The 19264-nt window shown below is 36.7% G+C and overlaps 1 protein-coding gene across 1 annotated transcript in view; it reads right to left on the reverse strand.

The window, feature by feature from the left end:
• Positions 1-19264, reverse strand: part of CNTN5 (contactin 5) — a 1534958-nt gene that overhangs the window by 62566 nt on the left and 1453128 nt on the right. Inside the window, exons 18-20 of the mRNA XM_043897056.1 lie at positions 16887-17036; positions 2759-2829; positions 97-331 (exon numbers count right to left, since the gene is read on the reverse strand). Coding sequence (XP_043752991.1) covers positions 97-331; positions 2759-2829; positions 16887-17036 — 456 coding nt within the window. The remainder of the gene's footprint in view (positions 1-96; positions 332-2758; positions 2830-16886; positions 17037-19264) is intronic.

The raw sequence follows: 19264 nt of genomic DNA on the forward strand, positions 1-19264 counted from the left end.
GGTAATCTGTATTTTCTAATAATACAATAATGTCACATTCAGTTGCCAAAACAAAATATTAAAATGTTAAATGAAAATAAGGATGATAAAACTGACCTCCTTCAGCTGAACATATGACAACAATTTGACTGAAGGGTCCATCCCCTTTATTGTTATAAACTCCAACCTTCACTTCAAAGGGAGTAAGAGGAGGGACACTTTCATCTCGATAGATGAATTTTGAAGCTTCAGAGGATGTCACCATTTTTTCCTTCCAGCCACGTGTTCCATTTGGCCTGAAAGCCACAATATAGCCAAAGCCTTCCCCATTCTGAAACTCTTCAGATACTGGCTAGAGAAGAAAAATGCAATTAATTATCAGCAAAATAACTGGTTAAAAAAACCTATTTATTCCAATTTTTAAATTTTTATATTATAGATAACTAGAACAAAAGAGATTCTCCAAACTTTCTAGTACATTGAAAGCCAACATAACATAATCACTTGGCAGTTGTTGGAAATTTAAAAGGCTTTAAAGGTAAAGGATAAAAAATTAAATGGTATCAGTTGATATTTAAGAAAATCATCAAGAGTACTGAAAACTCCTGAAGTGAGACAAATTTACTCCAATTAGTCATGTATATGAAACAAAGGTCCTTGGATTCCACACTAGAATTTAACATGTTGGTGAAAACTGTCACATGGTCTGGTGGTTGGGAAAATCTTGTCCCTGGTAATGCTCTGCAGAGGTCTTTGCTCAGAAAATTTTGGAGAAATTAATGTAAGACCTTTATTGTTTTTCTTTCTTTAGTATTTTTCTTAAATACTTTTGTGCTTTACTAATGTGAAAAATTAGAATAATTAGAATACAGTATATGCTCAAGAAGCTTGTACTATATGCCTTATATTTAAATTCTTTAATTTTTATTTTTTTGGTCACATGGCATCGTATACCGAATCATAGTTCCCCAACCCATATCCTCTGCAGTGGCAGACTGGAACCCTAACCGCTGGACTGCCAGAGAATTCCCACATTTAAATTTGTTAAATGGGCATCAATTGCATACCATAGAAAATAGTAATTGAGATTAACTAGTTAGTCAATGAAGCAGTTACCAGCCATTGCCTAGGACATTGTTTGACAAATAGATATCCAATAGATGGTGGCTTAGCAGTAAGGAATCTGCTGACAATGTAGGAGTCTCAGGAGCTGAAGGTTTGATCCCTGGGTTGGGAAGATCTCCTGGAGGAGGGCATGGTTACCCATTCTAGTATTCTTGCCTGTAGAATCCCATGAACAGAGGAGCCTGGAAAGCTACTGTCCATAGGGTTGCAAAGAGTTGGACATGATTCAAGCAATTTAACACACACAAATGTTTGTTAGTTTTTTAAAAAAAATTTTGATTTGAGGAAAAACTATGTGTTAAATGGAGGAAAAGAGACAAAGCCTATCATATCAAAGTACTATATACTAAATGTTTATATCCTCTCCCCTACCCCACCAATTTATGTGATAATTCCTAACCACTCCCCTCTCCCAACCCCATGTGATTGTATTAGGAGATGGATTTTTGGTAGGTGATTTAGTTATCAGGATGGAGTACTCATGAGTCAGATTAGTGTCCTAATAATAGAGACTCTAGAGAGCTCTTCTGCCTCTCTGCCAGACGAGGACACAGTGAGAAGATGGTGCTATAAGCACCAGAAAGTAGGCCCTCACTAAGCCTGAACCGCCCCCCCCCCCCACCCCGCCCCGTGCCTTCTAGAACTGGGCTTCCAGCATCCAAAACTGTGAGAAATAAATTTCTATTGCTTCTAAGCCACCCAGTCTACAGCATTTTTGTTACAGTAGCCCAGGCTGAGTAAGACACAAAACTGACAGGGAAGGCAATTCCATTTCGAGAGATATGATCTCAGTGAAGGTCAGGAATTGGGAAGTTAATACCTCCGCAGAAATCAAAAACAAGACATAAAGTTTTATTGAAGAAGAGATTGAACAGAGGAACAGGTCAGAGGATGTGTTTTTCTCTATAGTTTTGTATACTCTTTCATTGTTCTTTGAGTTGGTCAGGGATCAGTTCAGCTTTCTCCAATAGGCACTTCCATCTCCACTTTCTAAGACATTGATCTATGATCTACAAAGCTATATTTGATAATAGAGTAAGTTAACATCAGAGAAGGAAAGTAGCTTTATGTAAAATAAGTGTACCTCTCACAGGCTTTCCCCCCACTCTTTTACTTTGACAGAAGGATTTTTGGAGGTCAGATGGTGAGGGATACAAAAGAACAAGGATTTTGTTATAAATATCCCAATTCTACTGTTTCTCAGGAAAGTACTCAAACTGTGTATCGGTTTCATCATTTAGAAAGCTGGGAAAATTATCACCACTAGTAGAATTATTGTATGGGATAAATGAGATAACCCAGGCTCTACTCCAGAAAACCCTCAGTGATTTTAGCCCACAAAATGTCAACTGTGAAGTAATCAAACATTAAACTAAGCCAAACAAACCTCTGAACTAATTTGAGAGAAGACATGTTTTAATTATTCAAACTTTATTCTAAGAGAGCCCATATGACAGGATGGGACTTTAGACTTGGTATGAAAGGTTCACGTTGGAAATACTCATGTGAGTAATGTATGGTCAAAGTGTTTTGTAATCTCATTTGTAATCTCAAACAAAAATTACAGTTACTCAGTACCAGGTACTCATACCCTATGTGTAGCTTTATATTCTAAGGAATCAACATGTCCTGACATCTGAGTGGGCTTTCTTACCTCCCAGGCGATGACCAACTCGTGCCTTCTTCCACTTCTTCCACTTACATTGGTAGGTGCTGTCTTTGGAACTGTGGTTAAAAATGGGCCATGAGTGAGGACAATGCAGACTTTAAGTGTCCCTACAATAAGAATGCATCATAATTCTACCTGGTTGGGTAACATTTCCAAATAAACAGATCAATATTTGTTTGAAGTCAGGATGGTCTTATTCAATAGTAAAACAAAATGTTTGTGATGGATACACTGCTTTTAAATCTCTGTGGGAGAGTTTGGCATATATTTTTCATGGCCATATACTGCATCTCCAAACTAATTATTCTCTTGTAAATGTTCTGTGGTTTATAAGGTCCAAATCATAATTAACACTATAGTCAAGGACATCTACTAATGACTACTTAAGCTTCATGCTGCACACTTTTTTCCTTTCTAATCATGTGAATCTTCTGTGATCCAGGGCTTGCATGGCCCCTGGAAACTCCACAGGTAGACATTAGCCTTAGGTCTTTACTAGAACTCCCAGGAAGCTCCAGTTTAAAGAATTTTTTCCACCAGCCAAAAACTAGTCTTTCTTCTTCTTCTTTTTTTTTTTTTTTTTCATGGAAAATGCCAATTATAGTTTATTTTGAAGGGTAAATGTAATTCCTTTTCTTCTTTAATATTTTTATGGGAGGGGAGACCTGGGTTTGAACTCTGGGTTGGGACGATCCCCTGGAGGAGGGCATGGCAACCCACTCCAGTGTTCTTGCCTGGAGAATTCCATGGACAGAGGAACCTGGCAGACTACAATCTATGGGGTCACAAAGAGTTGGATATGACTGAGTGACTGAGCACATGTAGCTTATTTACAATATTCTGTCCGTTTCAGGTGTATTGCAAAGTGAATCTGTTAAACATATATCCAGTCTTTTTATGATTCTTTTCCCATTACAGAGTAATGAGTAGAGCACCTGTGCTATATAGCAGGTCCTTATAAAGAAATCTTAGCAATGGCTCCATGGAGTGAGAACCTATTTAAATGATTACAAGAAATAAAAAAAAATTAAAAAAAAAACCTATCAAGAATGTCTCTCTGCAAACTGAAAAATATATAGATACTTGGTGAAACTTTTACAAATGTGTAATTATTAAAAGAATAAATGTGTCAAAGAAATAAATTTCCCCTTCACTGCACCAAGCCACAAAATATGTTTGTAGTTGAAAGGGAATATTTTCAAAGGAATAACTGTTAAATGAAGAAAACTATTAAAAGAAAGCCTTTTCCAGGCTGTGAGACTGCGTTAGCAATTTTACACTTCAGTGTTACCTTTATATCTCAGCATATAGTTTTTAAATGATCTTGATATACTCATAAACAATAAATTAACTTTCATATATTCCCTACTTGGATGAAAAGCTTTTAATTACTGGCAGATATTCACACAACATTTTATATACTAGAAAAACTGATGCAGAATATGTATACTACTAGAAAGGAAAAACAATTCTCCCTGGACCATGGAGGTGGGAAAGAGCACTATCATTGTGTCTGTTGAATTAAATGACCTTTAGTCACCAGGGTCCCAATTTTATTTCCTAGGCCATGTTCTCCATGAATGTCAGTTCTTGTCTTGTTCATGTAGAAGGATATATACAGAAGCAGTGACCAATCTTTCTTCTTTCACAGTTACATACATGTCAATAATTATTCACATGTGGAATTCATTCTCATGTACTCCCTCAGAATTATATGGAATTGGATACCCCTTTGTCTCTCAGTCAGGGCATTACAAGTGATTCAACTAAGAAAAATGATGGCGTTAGAGCAATAGCAACGAATACGTCTTGATTTATATGAAGAACAGGCAGATGACTTGAGTTTTTTACTAAAAGTCAAAAGTTATTGCTGCATGTAACAACTTCTGACATGGCAGTGTGCCGTGACACCAGGTCTCCAAATCACTGTTATGCAGCACTAATTCAAAATTCTTTTTTTTCTGGTGTATGGTATGGATAAGGCACACAAGAGGAGAACAGGTTTAACTGTATGTATAAAAGGGCAGGGATACACAATTCCAAATATACATCAGTGGCTAATGTCAGAGTTCTGAATACTGTGACCATCAATGCCTGGTCAAATAAACTGCATAAACAAGTTAACTTGTTGATATTGTGCCATGAAGGCTTCTCTTAGTACCATTTGTTTATAAAAAATAAAAAGTTATCCACACACATATATGTTTCACATTCATTTCTGACAATAGCTAAATAATATTCAACTAATAGCTACCAGAGCTACCTACTTCATCTATTATTTTGGAATTACTTACTTATACCCTAAATTTAGGACCTTGAAAATTTTTCTTTGAAGATACTCTCCCCACAAGCATGGATTTTGTGGAAAAACTAGGCACTGAAAGTCCTTTTGTGTTTTATTCAGCCCTCAAACATCATCTAAAAAGAGAATGCTTGGAACCTCTAGCTTAGGGTTTGAGAGTAGGCTGTAAGCTCTTTTGTGAATATTTCTTGAAGTTCATTAAAGAAGCATGAATTGGATGAAATACAAGTGATGATATGATGTCAAAACTTTCTTCTGGAGCTTTGGTAGTATTGTCCCATAGTCTATTAATGTTTTTATTTTTTAGAAAACATATTGAGAGTTTTCAAAGATTTTAACTTTTTGAGTAAAAAATAAAAAGAAACTAATGAAAAGTGTGGTGAAAATTTCCACTTTGAGGAACCAAGAAAGCAAAATTTAATTTGTTTTTGTATGGGAAACTTCTTTGTCAAATTATCCATAATTGACCTAGATTTTGTAAAATTTATTTTATCATATAAAATTAGTTTTTGAAGTCTTCCTACTGCTATCAGTTTCTTTTAAGGCAGTAAAATGAAAGTCGCTCAGTAGTGTCTGACTCTTTGCCTGCCAGGCTCCTCTGTCCATGGAATTCTCCAGGCAAGAATACCGGAGTGGGTAACTATTTACTTCTCCAGGGGATCTTCCGAACCCAGGGATCAAAGCCAGGGCTCCCACATTGTAGTTGGATTCTTTACCATCTCAGCTACCAGAGAAACCCATATTCAGCTTCATGTTAAGTAAGTTTATCCAATTCTAATGTATAATGAAAGTGAAAGTCACTCAGTCGTGTCCAACTATTTGTGACCCCATAGGCTATACCGTCCATGGAATTCTCCAGGCCAGAATACTGGAGTGGGTAGCCGTTCCCTTCTCCAGGGGATCTTGCACCCAGGTCTCCCACATTGCAGATGGATTCTTTACCAGCTGAGCCACAAGAGAAGCCATTTAATGTATAACAAATGATACAAAAGAGGCATTATAGAGCATTGTATTTTAATAGTTTATGTATATGTTCTAAATTATGTATAAGTGTATAAGTTAGTGTATAAGCACTAACTGTTCTTTCTACAACAGGCTTGCTAGATATAATAGGAAATAGTAACAGAATATAGTAACTGAAATGGTAACAGAAAACTTGAGGCTTTAAAAGACAGGGGAATAACCTAAATGTCCATTGATCGATGAATGGATAAAAAAATATATAGTGTATTATATTACGATGAAATGCTATTCAGCCATGCAAAGAAAGTAACCCGACCATTTGAGACAACATGGATGGACATGGAAAACACTGCATTAAGTGAAATAAGCTGGAAAGGAAATGACAAATATTATGTGATCTCACTTACACGTGGAATCTTAAAAAGAATGGAACTGGTAGGAACAGAGGACAAATTGGTGATCACCAGAGGTGAGGATAGGGGTTGAGGAAATGGGCAAATGTGGTACAAAGGTACAAACTTCCGGATACAAGATAAATAAGTTCTGGGAAGACATGGTGACTATTGTTAACAGTACTGTTATCATATTTTTGAATATTGCTCAGAGCATATCTTAAAAGTTCTCATCATAAGGAAAAACAACTGTGTGAGGTTATTAATATTCACTAAATTTATTATGATAATCATCTTGTAATACACAAATATATAAAATCATTATGGTGTTTACTTTTAATATAGTGTTATATATCAATTATATCCCAATAAAACTGGAAAAACAAACAAAAAGAAAACCTAAGGCTTTAATAGATATAACTCAGGCAGTGTGTTCTGCTGTCAGGATCACAGTGTTTGAAATGAGCACTCTGATTCTAATCAGCTTAAATTTCCTAATTACATGCAGATGATCAGTGGAACCCATGCTCATTCATTTCTTTTTCAAGTTGATGGCACACAGTTATTATCTCTGCAGTCAACACTTTGGAGTCCACTGATTTTAATTATATCCTTTATTTATGAAACAACATGCTTATGATATGTAGAGATATGCCTTAATCTTTCAGAGTCCTTCTGTTGTAAAAGTTCCGTAATTCTTGTTAGAAGCAAAAAATTAATATGATCAAACATGTAATAAATGCTTTCATTGAGTTCAGAGAAATACACATTTACTTAAAACCAAATATATTTAAATATAATCAAATTCTGATTTAGATTTACCCAGCTAGATTCCTCTCTCCCCCAGTTGGCTACTGATAAATGCCATGAGATTATTAGTTCAGAGAATCAAGCTTACATGCACGATTAATGGGTTCACTCTGGGCTTCCCTGGTCACTCAAATGTTAAAGAATTTGCCTGCATTGCAGGAGACCCGGGGATTTGATCCCTGGGTTGGGAAGATTCCCTGGAGGAGGGCATGGCAACCCATTCCAGCATTCTTGCCTGGAGAACCCCATGGACTGAGGAGCCTGGTGGCCACGGTCCATGGGGTCACAAAGAGGCAGACACCACTGAGGGGCTAACACTTTCACTTTCACTGATTTTTCTGAATTTCTTTTTGAACATTACTCTTCCATGACTGAATAATGTGATTAACACTTTTCCAACAATCTGTAAATGCCTAGCTGTTTTAGTGTTTTGTCTGGCATGTTAAAATGTAGACTTTTGTCCCTTTTCATTTTATATGTTCAGTTGCAAGTGCTCAGAGCAACTGAAATATATTATACTACCTTAGTTTAAGCATGCAGGAAGTTAAGTTTGTGCTTCAAAGAGCTCTTCCTAAGTGTAGTAGTCTGAACAAAGTCTGTCACACTAAAAATATGCTTTAATTAAAATTCAACTAATAAAAGAATACAGGATGAAATCATCTACCAATCTCTCTTTTTTTCCCCTGAAAAATTCCCAAATCTACTATAGTAGATGTTTACATGACTCATTAAATAATACAGCTTTGCTAGAGATCTGAGAGAAGTCACAAAATTAGGAGTATTAATCCAGGAACTGCTTTGGACAGAAATGTGCAGAAGAAAGGAAGAAAGGAATAGAGGTTACTTACACGGTGAGGGTGAGGTCAGGAGAGAAATCAAGCAAAAACAACAAAAGTTCCTACCTGAATTGAAGTATATAACATACAAGTATTTCAGTTAACTGATTGTCACTTAAGCCCACTTTATTAGAAGAGTTAGAGTTTCCAAAAATAATAATAATAATAATAATAATAATAATCAGTGGTGTTTCCTAAGGAGTTCAAATAATGCTGTTATTCCTATCAATAGTGTAGATAAAATGGCACATGTAAGTAGTAATAAAGTGTTCTTCTGGGACCACGAAAGATCATAAAACCCAATAACAGTGTTACCGTTCTAGCTGGTTGGTTGAAATACTTCTTAACCTCTTTGTCCTTCAGTTTTCTCATGGAGATAATAATAGTACTTACTTTTTAAGGTTTTCAAAATTATATATCACAGTGCCTAGAAATGTAATTTATAAATTTAACTTCTATGCAGAGTTTATATCACGCAAAATGCCAGGCTGGATGAGTCACAAGCTGAAATCAAGACTGCAGGGAGAAATAGCAACAATCTCAGAATGCAGATGATATGACTCTAATGGCAGAAAGTGAAGAGGAACTAAAGAGCTTCTTGGAGAGAGTGAAAGAGGAGAGTTAAAAAGCTGGCTTAACACTCAACATTCAAAAAGCTAAGATCATGGCATCCAGTCCAATTACTCCATAGCAAATAGATGGGGAAAAAGTGGAAACAGTGACAGATTTTATTTTCTTGGGCTTCTAAATTACTGCAGATGGTGACTGCAGCCATGAAATCAAAAGACACTTGCTCCTTGGAAGAAAAGCTATGACAAATGTAGACAGTGTATTAAAAATAAAAAACATCACTTTGTTGACAAAGGTCCTTATAATCAAAGCTATGGTTTTTCCAGTAGTAATGTATGGATGTGAGAGTTGGACCACAAAGAAGGATGCATGCCAAAGAACAGATGCTTTTGAATTGTAGTGCTGGAGAAGACTCTTGAGAGTCCCTTGGATAGCAAGAAGATCAAACCAGTCAATCCTAAAGGAAATCAACCATGAATATTCATTGTAAGGGCTGATACTAAAGCCAAAGCTCCAATACTTTGGCCACCTGATACAAAGAGTTGACTCAGTGGAAAAGAACCTGATGCTGGGAAAGATTGAAAACAAAAGAAAAAGGGGCAGCAGAGGATGAAATGGTTAGATGAACTACCCAGGTCGGTAGGTGCCCAATATGCTACTGTAGATCAGTGGAGAAATAACTCTAGAAAGAATGAAGGGATGGAGCCAAAGCAAAAACAACACCCAGTTGTGGATGTGACTGGTAATAGAAGCAAGGTCTGATGCTATAAAGAGCCATATTGTATAGGAACCTGGAATGTTAGGTCCATGAATCAAGGCAAACTGGAAGTGGTCAAACAGGAGAGGGCAAGAGTGAATGTTGACATTCTAGGAATCAGCAAACTAAGATGGACTGAAACGGGTGAATTTAACTCAGATGACCGTTATATCTACTACTGTAGGCAGGAATCCCTTAGAAGAAATGGAGTAGCCATCATAGTCAACAAGAGTCTGAAATGCAGTACTTGGATGCAATCTCAAAAATGACAGATTGATCTCTGTTCATTTCCAAGGCAAACCATTCACCATCACAATAATCCAAGCCTATGCCCCGACCAGTAATGCTAAAGAAGCTGAAGTTGAATGGTTCTATAAAGACTTATAAGACCTCTTAGAACCAACACCCAAAACAGATGTCCTTTTCATTGTAGGGGACTGGAATGTGAAAGTAGGAAGTCAAGAAATACCTGGAGTAACAGGCAAATTTGGCCTTGGAGTAAGCAGGACAAAGGCTAATAGAGCTTTGCCAAGAGAACGCACTGGTCATAGAAAACACCCTCTTCCAACAACACAAGAGAAGATAACCTGGGAATCATCATTTTGGGCTTAAGATTAGAATTCCAGGTCTGCCACTTACTGACTAGGTAACTTTATGCAAGTTTTTAAGACTCTCCTATTTTGTTTTCTCATCTGTAAGATGGGACTAAACCTTCCTGCTTTACAGAATTGATATAAGAATTAAATGCTATAATGCAGAGCACGTGCTCAACGTTGGACTTGGAACATGCTTCATGATTTTTGACTGGCACATAGCATGATAGGGACTAGGGAGACAGGAGAAATCTAACTTGAGTGTTTCACATTTACCCCTGGGCTGATAACCTCTCGGTGCCCTTTTGTCTTTCATGTTCAAATCTCCAGTGGTCCTCCCTCACCTTGCTATTAATCAGAAATGGACATGCCTAGCAATTACTCATTTCATTTAAAAAGGCATTTGTTAAAATCACCATCTCTGTTTGCAAAGTGCCTCTGAAACTGAAAATATATTTCTTGAAAACATTTTGTAGAAAAGATTTTCCTAAACCAAAGTGGTTTCATGATTTAAAAACACTCTGCTGTACTATTAGCTTCACTTTTCCTGAATATTGAGATTTGGTCTTAGAGGTCTGTTGCTTGCTCTTAATATGATCTTTGTCTTCTCCTAGTGTTACTGAGAACCATTTCTTTTATTTAATATAATTAAATTACTCAGTTGAAGAAAGCTATAATGTTCACTTAATAGTATTTTCTTTGAGATTTGCCCAATTATTTCAGCTGAATGCTTATGTTTTGTTTTTTTTTTAATATCATATTTTTTTTTTAGAAACTTAGACTGGAGAGACCTTTAAAACCCTCACAGCTTTATGCCTTTTCTCTGTACACTCCAGTGCCTGACAATAGTACGTAGATTTTTTAATTGCCCCTATAAATAATTCCACCTGAGTCCCATTTGGTCTGGCCTTCAAAACCACATTAAATGCCATTTAAAAGGCCAACCCACACGCCCCTGAGAAAACTAATTCAGCTCCATCTTACAATAGTATTTTATTGTGTTCATTCCATAACTTTTGAACTCAGTGAACTTTCCTAAGTAATTATCACGGACAAGAACTGCGAAAATAAGAATATGAACAAAGCAAGTTCCTATCAGCAGTAGAAAGATAATGTACAGGGAAAGAAATTGTAGTAGGAAGCCTAATGAGTCTTTTCTGGACTTGGGATGAGACACGTAACCTCGGATGCAAAAGCGAGGTTGCCTAGCTAAAACCACAGAACTATTAGGAAATGGAGAAAACCAGTTTTCTGACCCTTCCCCATTACTCTCCTCTAGCCATCTTTATGAGATTATTTAGCACAAGGAATGTGTTGGAAGAGGCTGTCAGCTTAGCAGATGGATGTGGCATCTCCCTCCAGCCTCGGCTGTCACTAGGAGCGAGGTGGGAGCGTCAATTCTCCCCTCGAGCTAAGTAATATAAGAAGCAAAACAGCTGCTGCAGAGTACAGATGCTTACTTCTCACATCCTAGCTGGATGCTGTTGAGCTTCAGAATTTTGCAGGATGACCCAGTCCCACACTATGCCTCTAGAGCAGAGACCAAAATGGTTTCTGAAGACATACTGTACTTCTAAAGCTTGGCAGGTCAGAAATGTGAAATAATATTGTGGGCAAAGCAGACACTACAGAAGGTAGGTTTGCATAGGCTTGCTGGGATCAGAGCTGATAAAGCTGCCTGCTAGTAGTAGATAGGATACTCTCCAAAGAACCCAAAGTACTCATGAGAGAAAGGAACAGGATGTGGACAGTTGCCACCTCATGGGGCACTCAATATTTGCTTGAGAACCACAAATTGCAACACCTGAAGTAGATTTCCACCTTCTTTTCTGACCTGGGAAGTTGGAATAGAATTTGGAAGGTCAGAGAGGAAGCAGAAAGAAACAAGAAAAGAGAAATCATAACCCTTTAGTCAAGCCTGCACTAGGATAGAGGGACAGAAGCATAGAACTGGATATGAGATGCAAGTTTTTAATAAGTTAAAATGGAATTCTTTAATACCTGAAAAATGAGACTGTCCTAATACCTAAAAAAACTTTAGATAAATTAATAGTTGGGCCTGAAGACAGACTTGAGATGGAGCATACTGGAGAACAATAGTGGGAGAAGAATAAAACTTATTAATATGTTTAAACTCTACAGAGTTCAGCATGTTTAATAAACCAGTTACCTAGCTGTAATATGATATAGTACAGAAACTGCTAAGGCTAGAAAACGTATTCATCTGATTGCTTACTTGATGCTCATATTTATCTGGTTGAGCATTAGCCTCTCAAATGTAAGTATATATTTTCCTTATTTGGCCAAAAATTGTTGTTTAGTTGCTCAGTTGTGTCCGACTCTTTGTGACCCCCTGGACTGTAACCCGCCAGGCCCTTCTGTCCATGGCTTCTCCAGGCAAGAATATTGGAGTGGGTTGCCATTTCCTTCTCCAGGGATCTTCCCAACCCAGGAATCAAACCCTCGTCTCCTGCATTGGCAGGTGGATTCTGTACCATTGCTTTGGCCAAAAAATATATGTGACATTTTCCATATTAACGTCCAAAGAGAATGACAGGACAGAAGATAATGCAGTAAGAAACTGGAAAGTTATTGAATTTGCAACAATTTGCTTAAGCAAGTTGTTTCACTTCGTTTTGCTATAAACCGCCCCCTGCCTTCAATCTTTCCCTGGCTAGTTAAAAAAGCAGCCAGGAGAGGCCTTCCCTGCAGGTGAGGAGGGGCTTGCAGCCAAGAAGCACCGCCTACTGTGTAAGACACTGTGAAAGTCTCTTCACTCCCTGACCACTCAGCTGGGCTGAGGGCCCAGGCTGGTTGGGGCACAGTCTACTGTGGAGACTTCTCAACAGGATGGTGTCTTAAAGAAGCCCACTACAAGCCAAGAGACTAGATGACTCTTACTATGTTGACAAACAGATATTTAATCTGAAAATTTTCCTCTATATGAAAATGGCAACTCATGCATGATCACTATTGTTTAAATTTCTATTTAATAAAGTAATAATATTTAAATTCATGATAAAAAATTAATAGTAATGACAAGCTAGTATTAAGCACTTACCATGTGTGCCAAGCTCTTCACCTGCATTATCTTATTTAATACAATAGTTGAAGGGAGTAGATTGCTATATTATTTCTATTTTACAAGTGAGAAGATTGAGCCTTGAACAGTGCATACAGCTTACCTATGTTTATTGCTAGTAAGTGGCAGAGAAGAACATTAACCCAGATTTAACTAACTCTGAACCTGACACTCTTAATTATAGGTATTAGGCAGTACCTTCTTTATTTCTTTCTCTATCAATTCATTACAATTTGAAATAAAAAAGCAAGTATTGAGATTTTTATCAAGAGCTTTGATAATAGAAATTTTATACAACAGAGAAAACCAAATCTTTCTAAATTGTAGGTTACATTGTGAACACAATCTTCTCTCCTTTTCATCTATCTTTCAACAATTGCTGTTATAAATATGTAACTTATGGAATATTAAGGTTCAATTAAATAAGAGAATTGTTCAATTAAATGAGAATTGCTGTTGTTAAATTCATATTTACATATTTTGTTATTCCTATGACAATGTATATTTCAAATTCATTTCTTAAAGTATGATTTTTCTCTCTTGATTATTACCTTTTTAAATGGTAGAAAAAGATTCCCACTATTCAATACAAACTTACATAGTAAAGATTGTAACACATTTCCAAAATTAAACACAGAGCTATATTTAACCCTTTCTCTCTCTCTCTCTCTCTGTCGCTAACTTACTAAAACTTATAAGAAAATTGAACTATAAACAAATAAATATAAACATACATTAAAGTGTAAATACATACAGGTATCCCTTGCTTTTCAAAAGTTTGCTTTACAGTACTTTCCTTTATCTACATTAGTAACTGCTTCACTAACTGAAAGAAATCTGAAGAGATTTCCACTTCTATGAAAAAAGGTGAAAAATGAAAACTGAAATGAAAATTTCAAAGAAATTGAGCACTAAATGAAATGAAAATTCTTCACTTGATGGTATTTTGACTTACAAAATTTTCATAGGAATGCCTTTCTTTTTGTATAGCTGGGGAAACCTGTATTTGTATGACTATTTTGACATCCTAATTATAATAAGCTGACTAAACCAATTTATCTTATATTTATTGATTACTAAGAGTATTTTGATGACTGTAAAATTCAAAATATAGCCTATAGGATATTGCAAAGAAAATTTAACCTTTTGGGACATGTGGACAAGAAACAATCTAAAGTAAAATAGCTTTACTAAAAATGCTTCGGGTTTAGAATATTCTAGTAAAGAGGAGGATTTAAAGGGACATAAAGCTTTCAACTCAATATCCTGAGTGTGAGACCTTTTCTCTTCCAAGCAGCTCCATTGCTTTTCAAAGATTACTTGGTCCATTAGAACAGCATCATCTTTTAAAATACAGGACATGTACTCAATAGAGGCAGAGTGCATCACTTGAGAGGATGTCTCAGGATGTTGGTGTTCCTTTTAATCTGTGCTGCCTGACAAAACAGGGACAAAACTCAACACTTGTTTCAACACCATTAGTGGCTCTAGCCTTGTGTTACCATACACAAGAAGCGTAAAGTGCACAGTACAACCTCCCTCAACTCATTTTCAAAAGAATATCTCATGCATTTTCATGCTATTTCTCTTCTCTTCCATAAGATTTTAATGGACTAGAGTATGTCATGTATATAGAACTCATGAGAAAATGGAGAGACAGGCACTATATGATGGAAGTAGCAGCAGAAATAGATGAGGGGCAAGTCTTTTAAAAGTGCATCATCTGAATACGATTTAGCTTGAAATGTGGCAATGTTTTTGTTAAAGTACTTTTTAATAGCACAAAGAGGTTTATACTATTGAAAATCTAAAAGGATTAGGCATCCCAAATGGATTATTTATTTTTGAAATGAATATTTATAGAGAGCATCTGAATTAGGCAGTAATCTTTGCCTTTGTTTAAACACAATTAACAATATGCAAAGTAAGGCAGTGCTTTTTAGAAAATATGTGAGCCTAAGTACTGATGTTGGCAGTCATTTCAATATCTGCACAGTGAGTACATAAAATGAGGAACAACTAACCTGTTATACTCTTAATTAATGAACACCTGTACACAATGAAAGCATGGCTGATTTTACGAATGCATGAAAATCCAACCGAGCAATTAATGTTTAAAATTCACACTATTGAACATGTAGCAAGAAAAAACAACTTGTAACTGGCAAAGCACAAAAGCAGAAAGTTGGATTTTTCTGTGAATGAATCTTTTCCAATGTATTAGGCTACTCTATTATTAATTTTTTTGGTGCTTAATTTTTATATGAAAAGAATTTGAACATCTTTTTAATGATTATTCTCACTTTATGAGAATTATGTAATTCTCACATTATGTAATGATTATTCTCACTTTCTGATTCTTTTCTTTCTTTCTGTGTTTAAAGAATGAGACTCAGTGCGTTTTAGTGAAAGAACCAACACTTTTGATAGTTTAATTTTTTTAAACTGCATTCAATTTCTAAGAAGTCACAAATCACATTTTTTGGTCCAATTCAATAATTGTGATACAAAATGTACACAGTTGATTCTTAGTCCTCTTTGTACGTGTTTCTCTGACCGAAGTCCTGATGTGGGTAGCAGCATACAAAGGAAAGGAAACTAACAGTCTCTTTTAATCTTTCAACAAAGACATACTACCAGTGCCAGACATTGTTCAAGGTGAACAATAAAACAGAGAACAAAGAAGACAAAATTCTCATCCTTACTGTACTTATATCGTAATGATTGAGATTCACGTTATCATTGAGTGTAAAGACATTAATGTTTCTCTCTCTTGTATCTGTAATCTACCCCCTCTTCATTTCTCTGTTGTTTTAATTATTCTCATCACATTGTTGATATTTGTGTTTGCCTAAACTAGTCCCTTACCAAATATGTTTTACATACAATTTAATAGGGTCATAAAGGATAAATCTCAATAAGACTTTGTCCAAAGTAATCAAAACTCTATTAACAACTTTTTAATTCTGCTTCTTCCAAGTGATAAACAAGATACCTTAAAATTTGTTTTTAAATAAAGCTGTTAATTTTCCTTATGTGGTCTTTGAAAATATTCTATCAGAGACACATTATTCTAAAAGACTGGAAGCATGCTGGTGTTTTCTAAGTTGGTCAAGTTAAGGCAAAATTTGTCTTTTCAAAGTATAATTTATACCAGGTCAGATGGTGAAGGCAACATAAAGAATTTTAAGAAAGTGCCTATAATTAGAGATAACTGCTATCACTGGAGAAAAAAAGGGTGAGCCAATCTATTCTGAATTTTATGGATCTGCTATATTGAATGAGTACATAATTAGAAGAAGAAACTAACAGCTTCAATTTCAGAAACTAACATCTTCAACTTAACTTGAAGATAACTGCAACGGTTGGGAGGAAATGGAAGCATCTAGACACCTGTATTTATGGATAAAAGGAGAAAAAGTTCTGAAAACAAAATGAAATAATTATCTTAAAGGAAATAGTTTTATGATGTCCAGGTAAATAAATTTGGAAAAAGTACACTAAAGCAATAATGGTTAATTCAAATTGCTTTAAAAGTGATTATTTGCTGTATTACTCAGGGAACAAAAACCAGGACTCTGACAACCTAGAGGGGTGGGATGGGATAGGAGGTGGAGGGAGGTTCAAGAGAGAGGGGATATATATATATATATGTATATATATATATATATGTGACTGATCCATGTTAATGTATGGCAGAAGCCAATACAATATTGCAAAGCAATTATCCTTTAATTAAAAATAAGTAAAATTTAAAAAAGCAATTAGGGGCATATCCAATAGAACTCTGACCCTCTAATATTCTTACCTGCTTCATTTGTGCGGATCATTCGAGATGGAGTGCTTGGATCTCCAGTCCCAATTGGATTGGTGGCCACCACTCTAAATTCATATTCTACCCAGGGGTTCAGGTCCACCGCCATGGCTGATTCCATGTCCCCTGTTATGACTTCTGGGACTATGGAGAGGAAGGAAATTTCATGTCATTAGGTAAACTTTATCTTCTTGGGCTCCAAAATCACTGCAAATTGTGACTGCAGCCATGAAATTAAAAGACTCTTCCTCCTTGGAAGGAAAGCTATGACCAATTAGACAGCATATTGAAAAGCAGAGACATTACTTTGCTGACAAAGTTCCGTCTAGTCCAAGCTGTGGTTTTTTCAGTAGTCAGGTATGGATGTGAGAGTTGGCCCATAAAGAAAGCTGAGTGCCAAAGAATTGATGTCTTTGAACTGTGGTGTTGGAGAAGACTCTTGAGAGTTCCTTGGACAGCAAGGAAATCAAACCAGTCAATCCTAAAGGAAATCAATCCTGGATATTCATTGGAAGGACTAATGCTGAAGCTGAAGCTCCAATACTTTGGCCATCTGATGCAAATAACTGATTCACTGGAAAAGACCCTGATGTTGGGAAAGATTGAACGCAGGAGGAGAAGGGGATGACAGAGGATGAGATGGTTGGAGAGCATCACTGACTCAATGGACATGGGTTTGAGCAAGCTCCAGGAGTTGGTGATGGACAGGGAAGCCTGGTGTGCTGCAGTCCATGGGGTCACAAAGAATTGGACACAACTGAGCGACTGAACTGAATTGAACTGAGGTGAACTAGAAATGCTCATAGATTGCAATCAAAGACATTAGGCCCTGACAGACACGGCAGGCTTCTGCATATACCCTTATATCGTGTGGTCACGTGTCACTTCCATTCTCATTAGTGAAACAAAAGTCAGTCTTCAGAAGTAAGCAGTTGCACATGCCAAAGTCTGTTATAGCTGGAATTCTTTCATCTCATCTTTACACATAGATGGACACAACACAACTTGCCATTATCTACACTAAAATCTTTTTGTCAACCTTTCAACCCCAGAGAAGATGCCAACCAATGCTCCAATTTAAGCAAACACTTCTTCTATTTCTAGGGAAATTTCTTGAGCAGTTTGCCTCTCCCAGCTCTGGCAAACATTCTCAGCCACTTGGCAGTTCCAAGCAGTGGTTTAAGAATATATCTCTCTAATTTAAAAACTCTAGTTTGTGGTTTCAAAGTAGAAGCTCTGAACTCTCCTTGGAGTGACTTTTGTACTACATTTAGATTTTTATTAAAACATAAAACTGTGTGTCAATATAATTACCACATAGTAAAGCATTTTCACGTAGTGTTTATGCTCTATCTGGGACTGCTTTTCTTGTTCCCTCATCTCTGCTGTCTAGGAAATATTTCTGGAAAACATTTGTTCCAGAGGTGAAAGTGTGGAAGTGAAAAATCTCCCTATGAAGTGCAAACATCCTCTGAATTTATAGCTGCCCTGATTTCTGTTTAAGCATGGCAGGGCAGTGTTAGGGAGGGGAGAGGCTTTTACTTGATGACACTGTAGATTTTACTACAACAAGGTGAAATAAAATGCATCTTGCATTTCCCATGAAAATCTCTCTTGAAATGCAACAAGAGAATGTTACCAAATAATCAGTTCCATGAAAGGTGAATGCTCAGAGCATAGGCAGTGTGGACTGCCTGACCAATCTCACAGCCCTACAGAGCTGACTTTTTAAAGCAGTGAAGTGAAAACATGAAAAAAAAAAAAAATGTCTATCTTCTTTTGCTGCACTGCCAGATGAGCAAACATCCTTGAAGTCTGAGTGGTAGAGGATTAAGGCCACTGTTGAGGACACTGCTTGGCAGAATGCTGAGCTGTGTCTGCCAAACCTAAAGGTGGGAAGAAGAGATACCAAGACACTCAGCTCTCCCGAGACCCAAGAACAAACTGATTCACCAGTACTTGCCTTGGGTCCATCGGGACCTACTGTTTCATTGACTTCTGTTTATGTCAGTCACTTCAAGGAACTCCGGACATAGAGGTCATCCCTCATCCTTTACTCTAATCCCTAGAGAACTCTGTCTGTCTCAATTGCCATCCTTCCCTAATGTTTAAAAGCCTTTTACTATGATCTTTGGAATTCATAATCCATCACTAGCAAAATCCCCTTGTCCGCATCCCTCTTCCTCAACTTGCTTCCAACGTTTTACTCCAGGAGAAAACTGAGTCCCTTCTGAAGCAACTTCATGCTTCTCAAGGGGTAGCGCTCTTAAAATATTGTACAGAAGAGTATCCAGTCTGGCTCAGTGGTGTCTCTCTCCTACCTGCTCCCTTACCCTGCCAAAGTCTTGCAGGCATGCAGATATTTTTCTACT

Source organism: Cervus elaphus, chromosome 1 (assembly GCF_910594005.1).
Source record: "Cervus elaphus chromosome 1, mCerEla1.1, whole genome shotgun sequence".
NCBI lineage: Eukaryota > Metazoa > Chordata > Mammalia > Artiodactyla > Cervidae > Cervus > Cervus elaphus.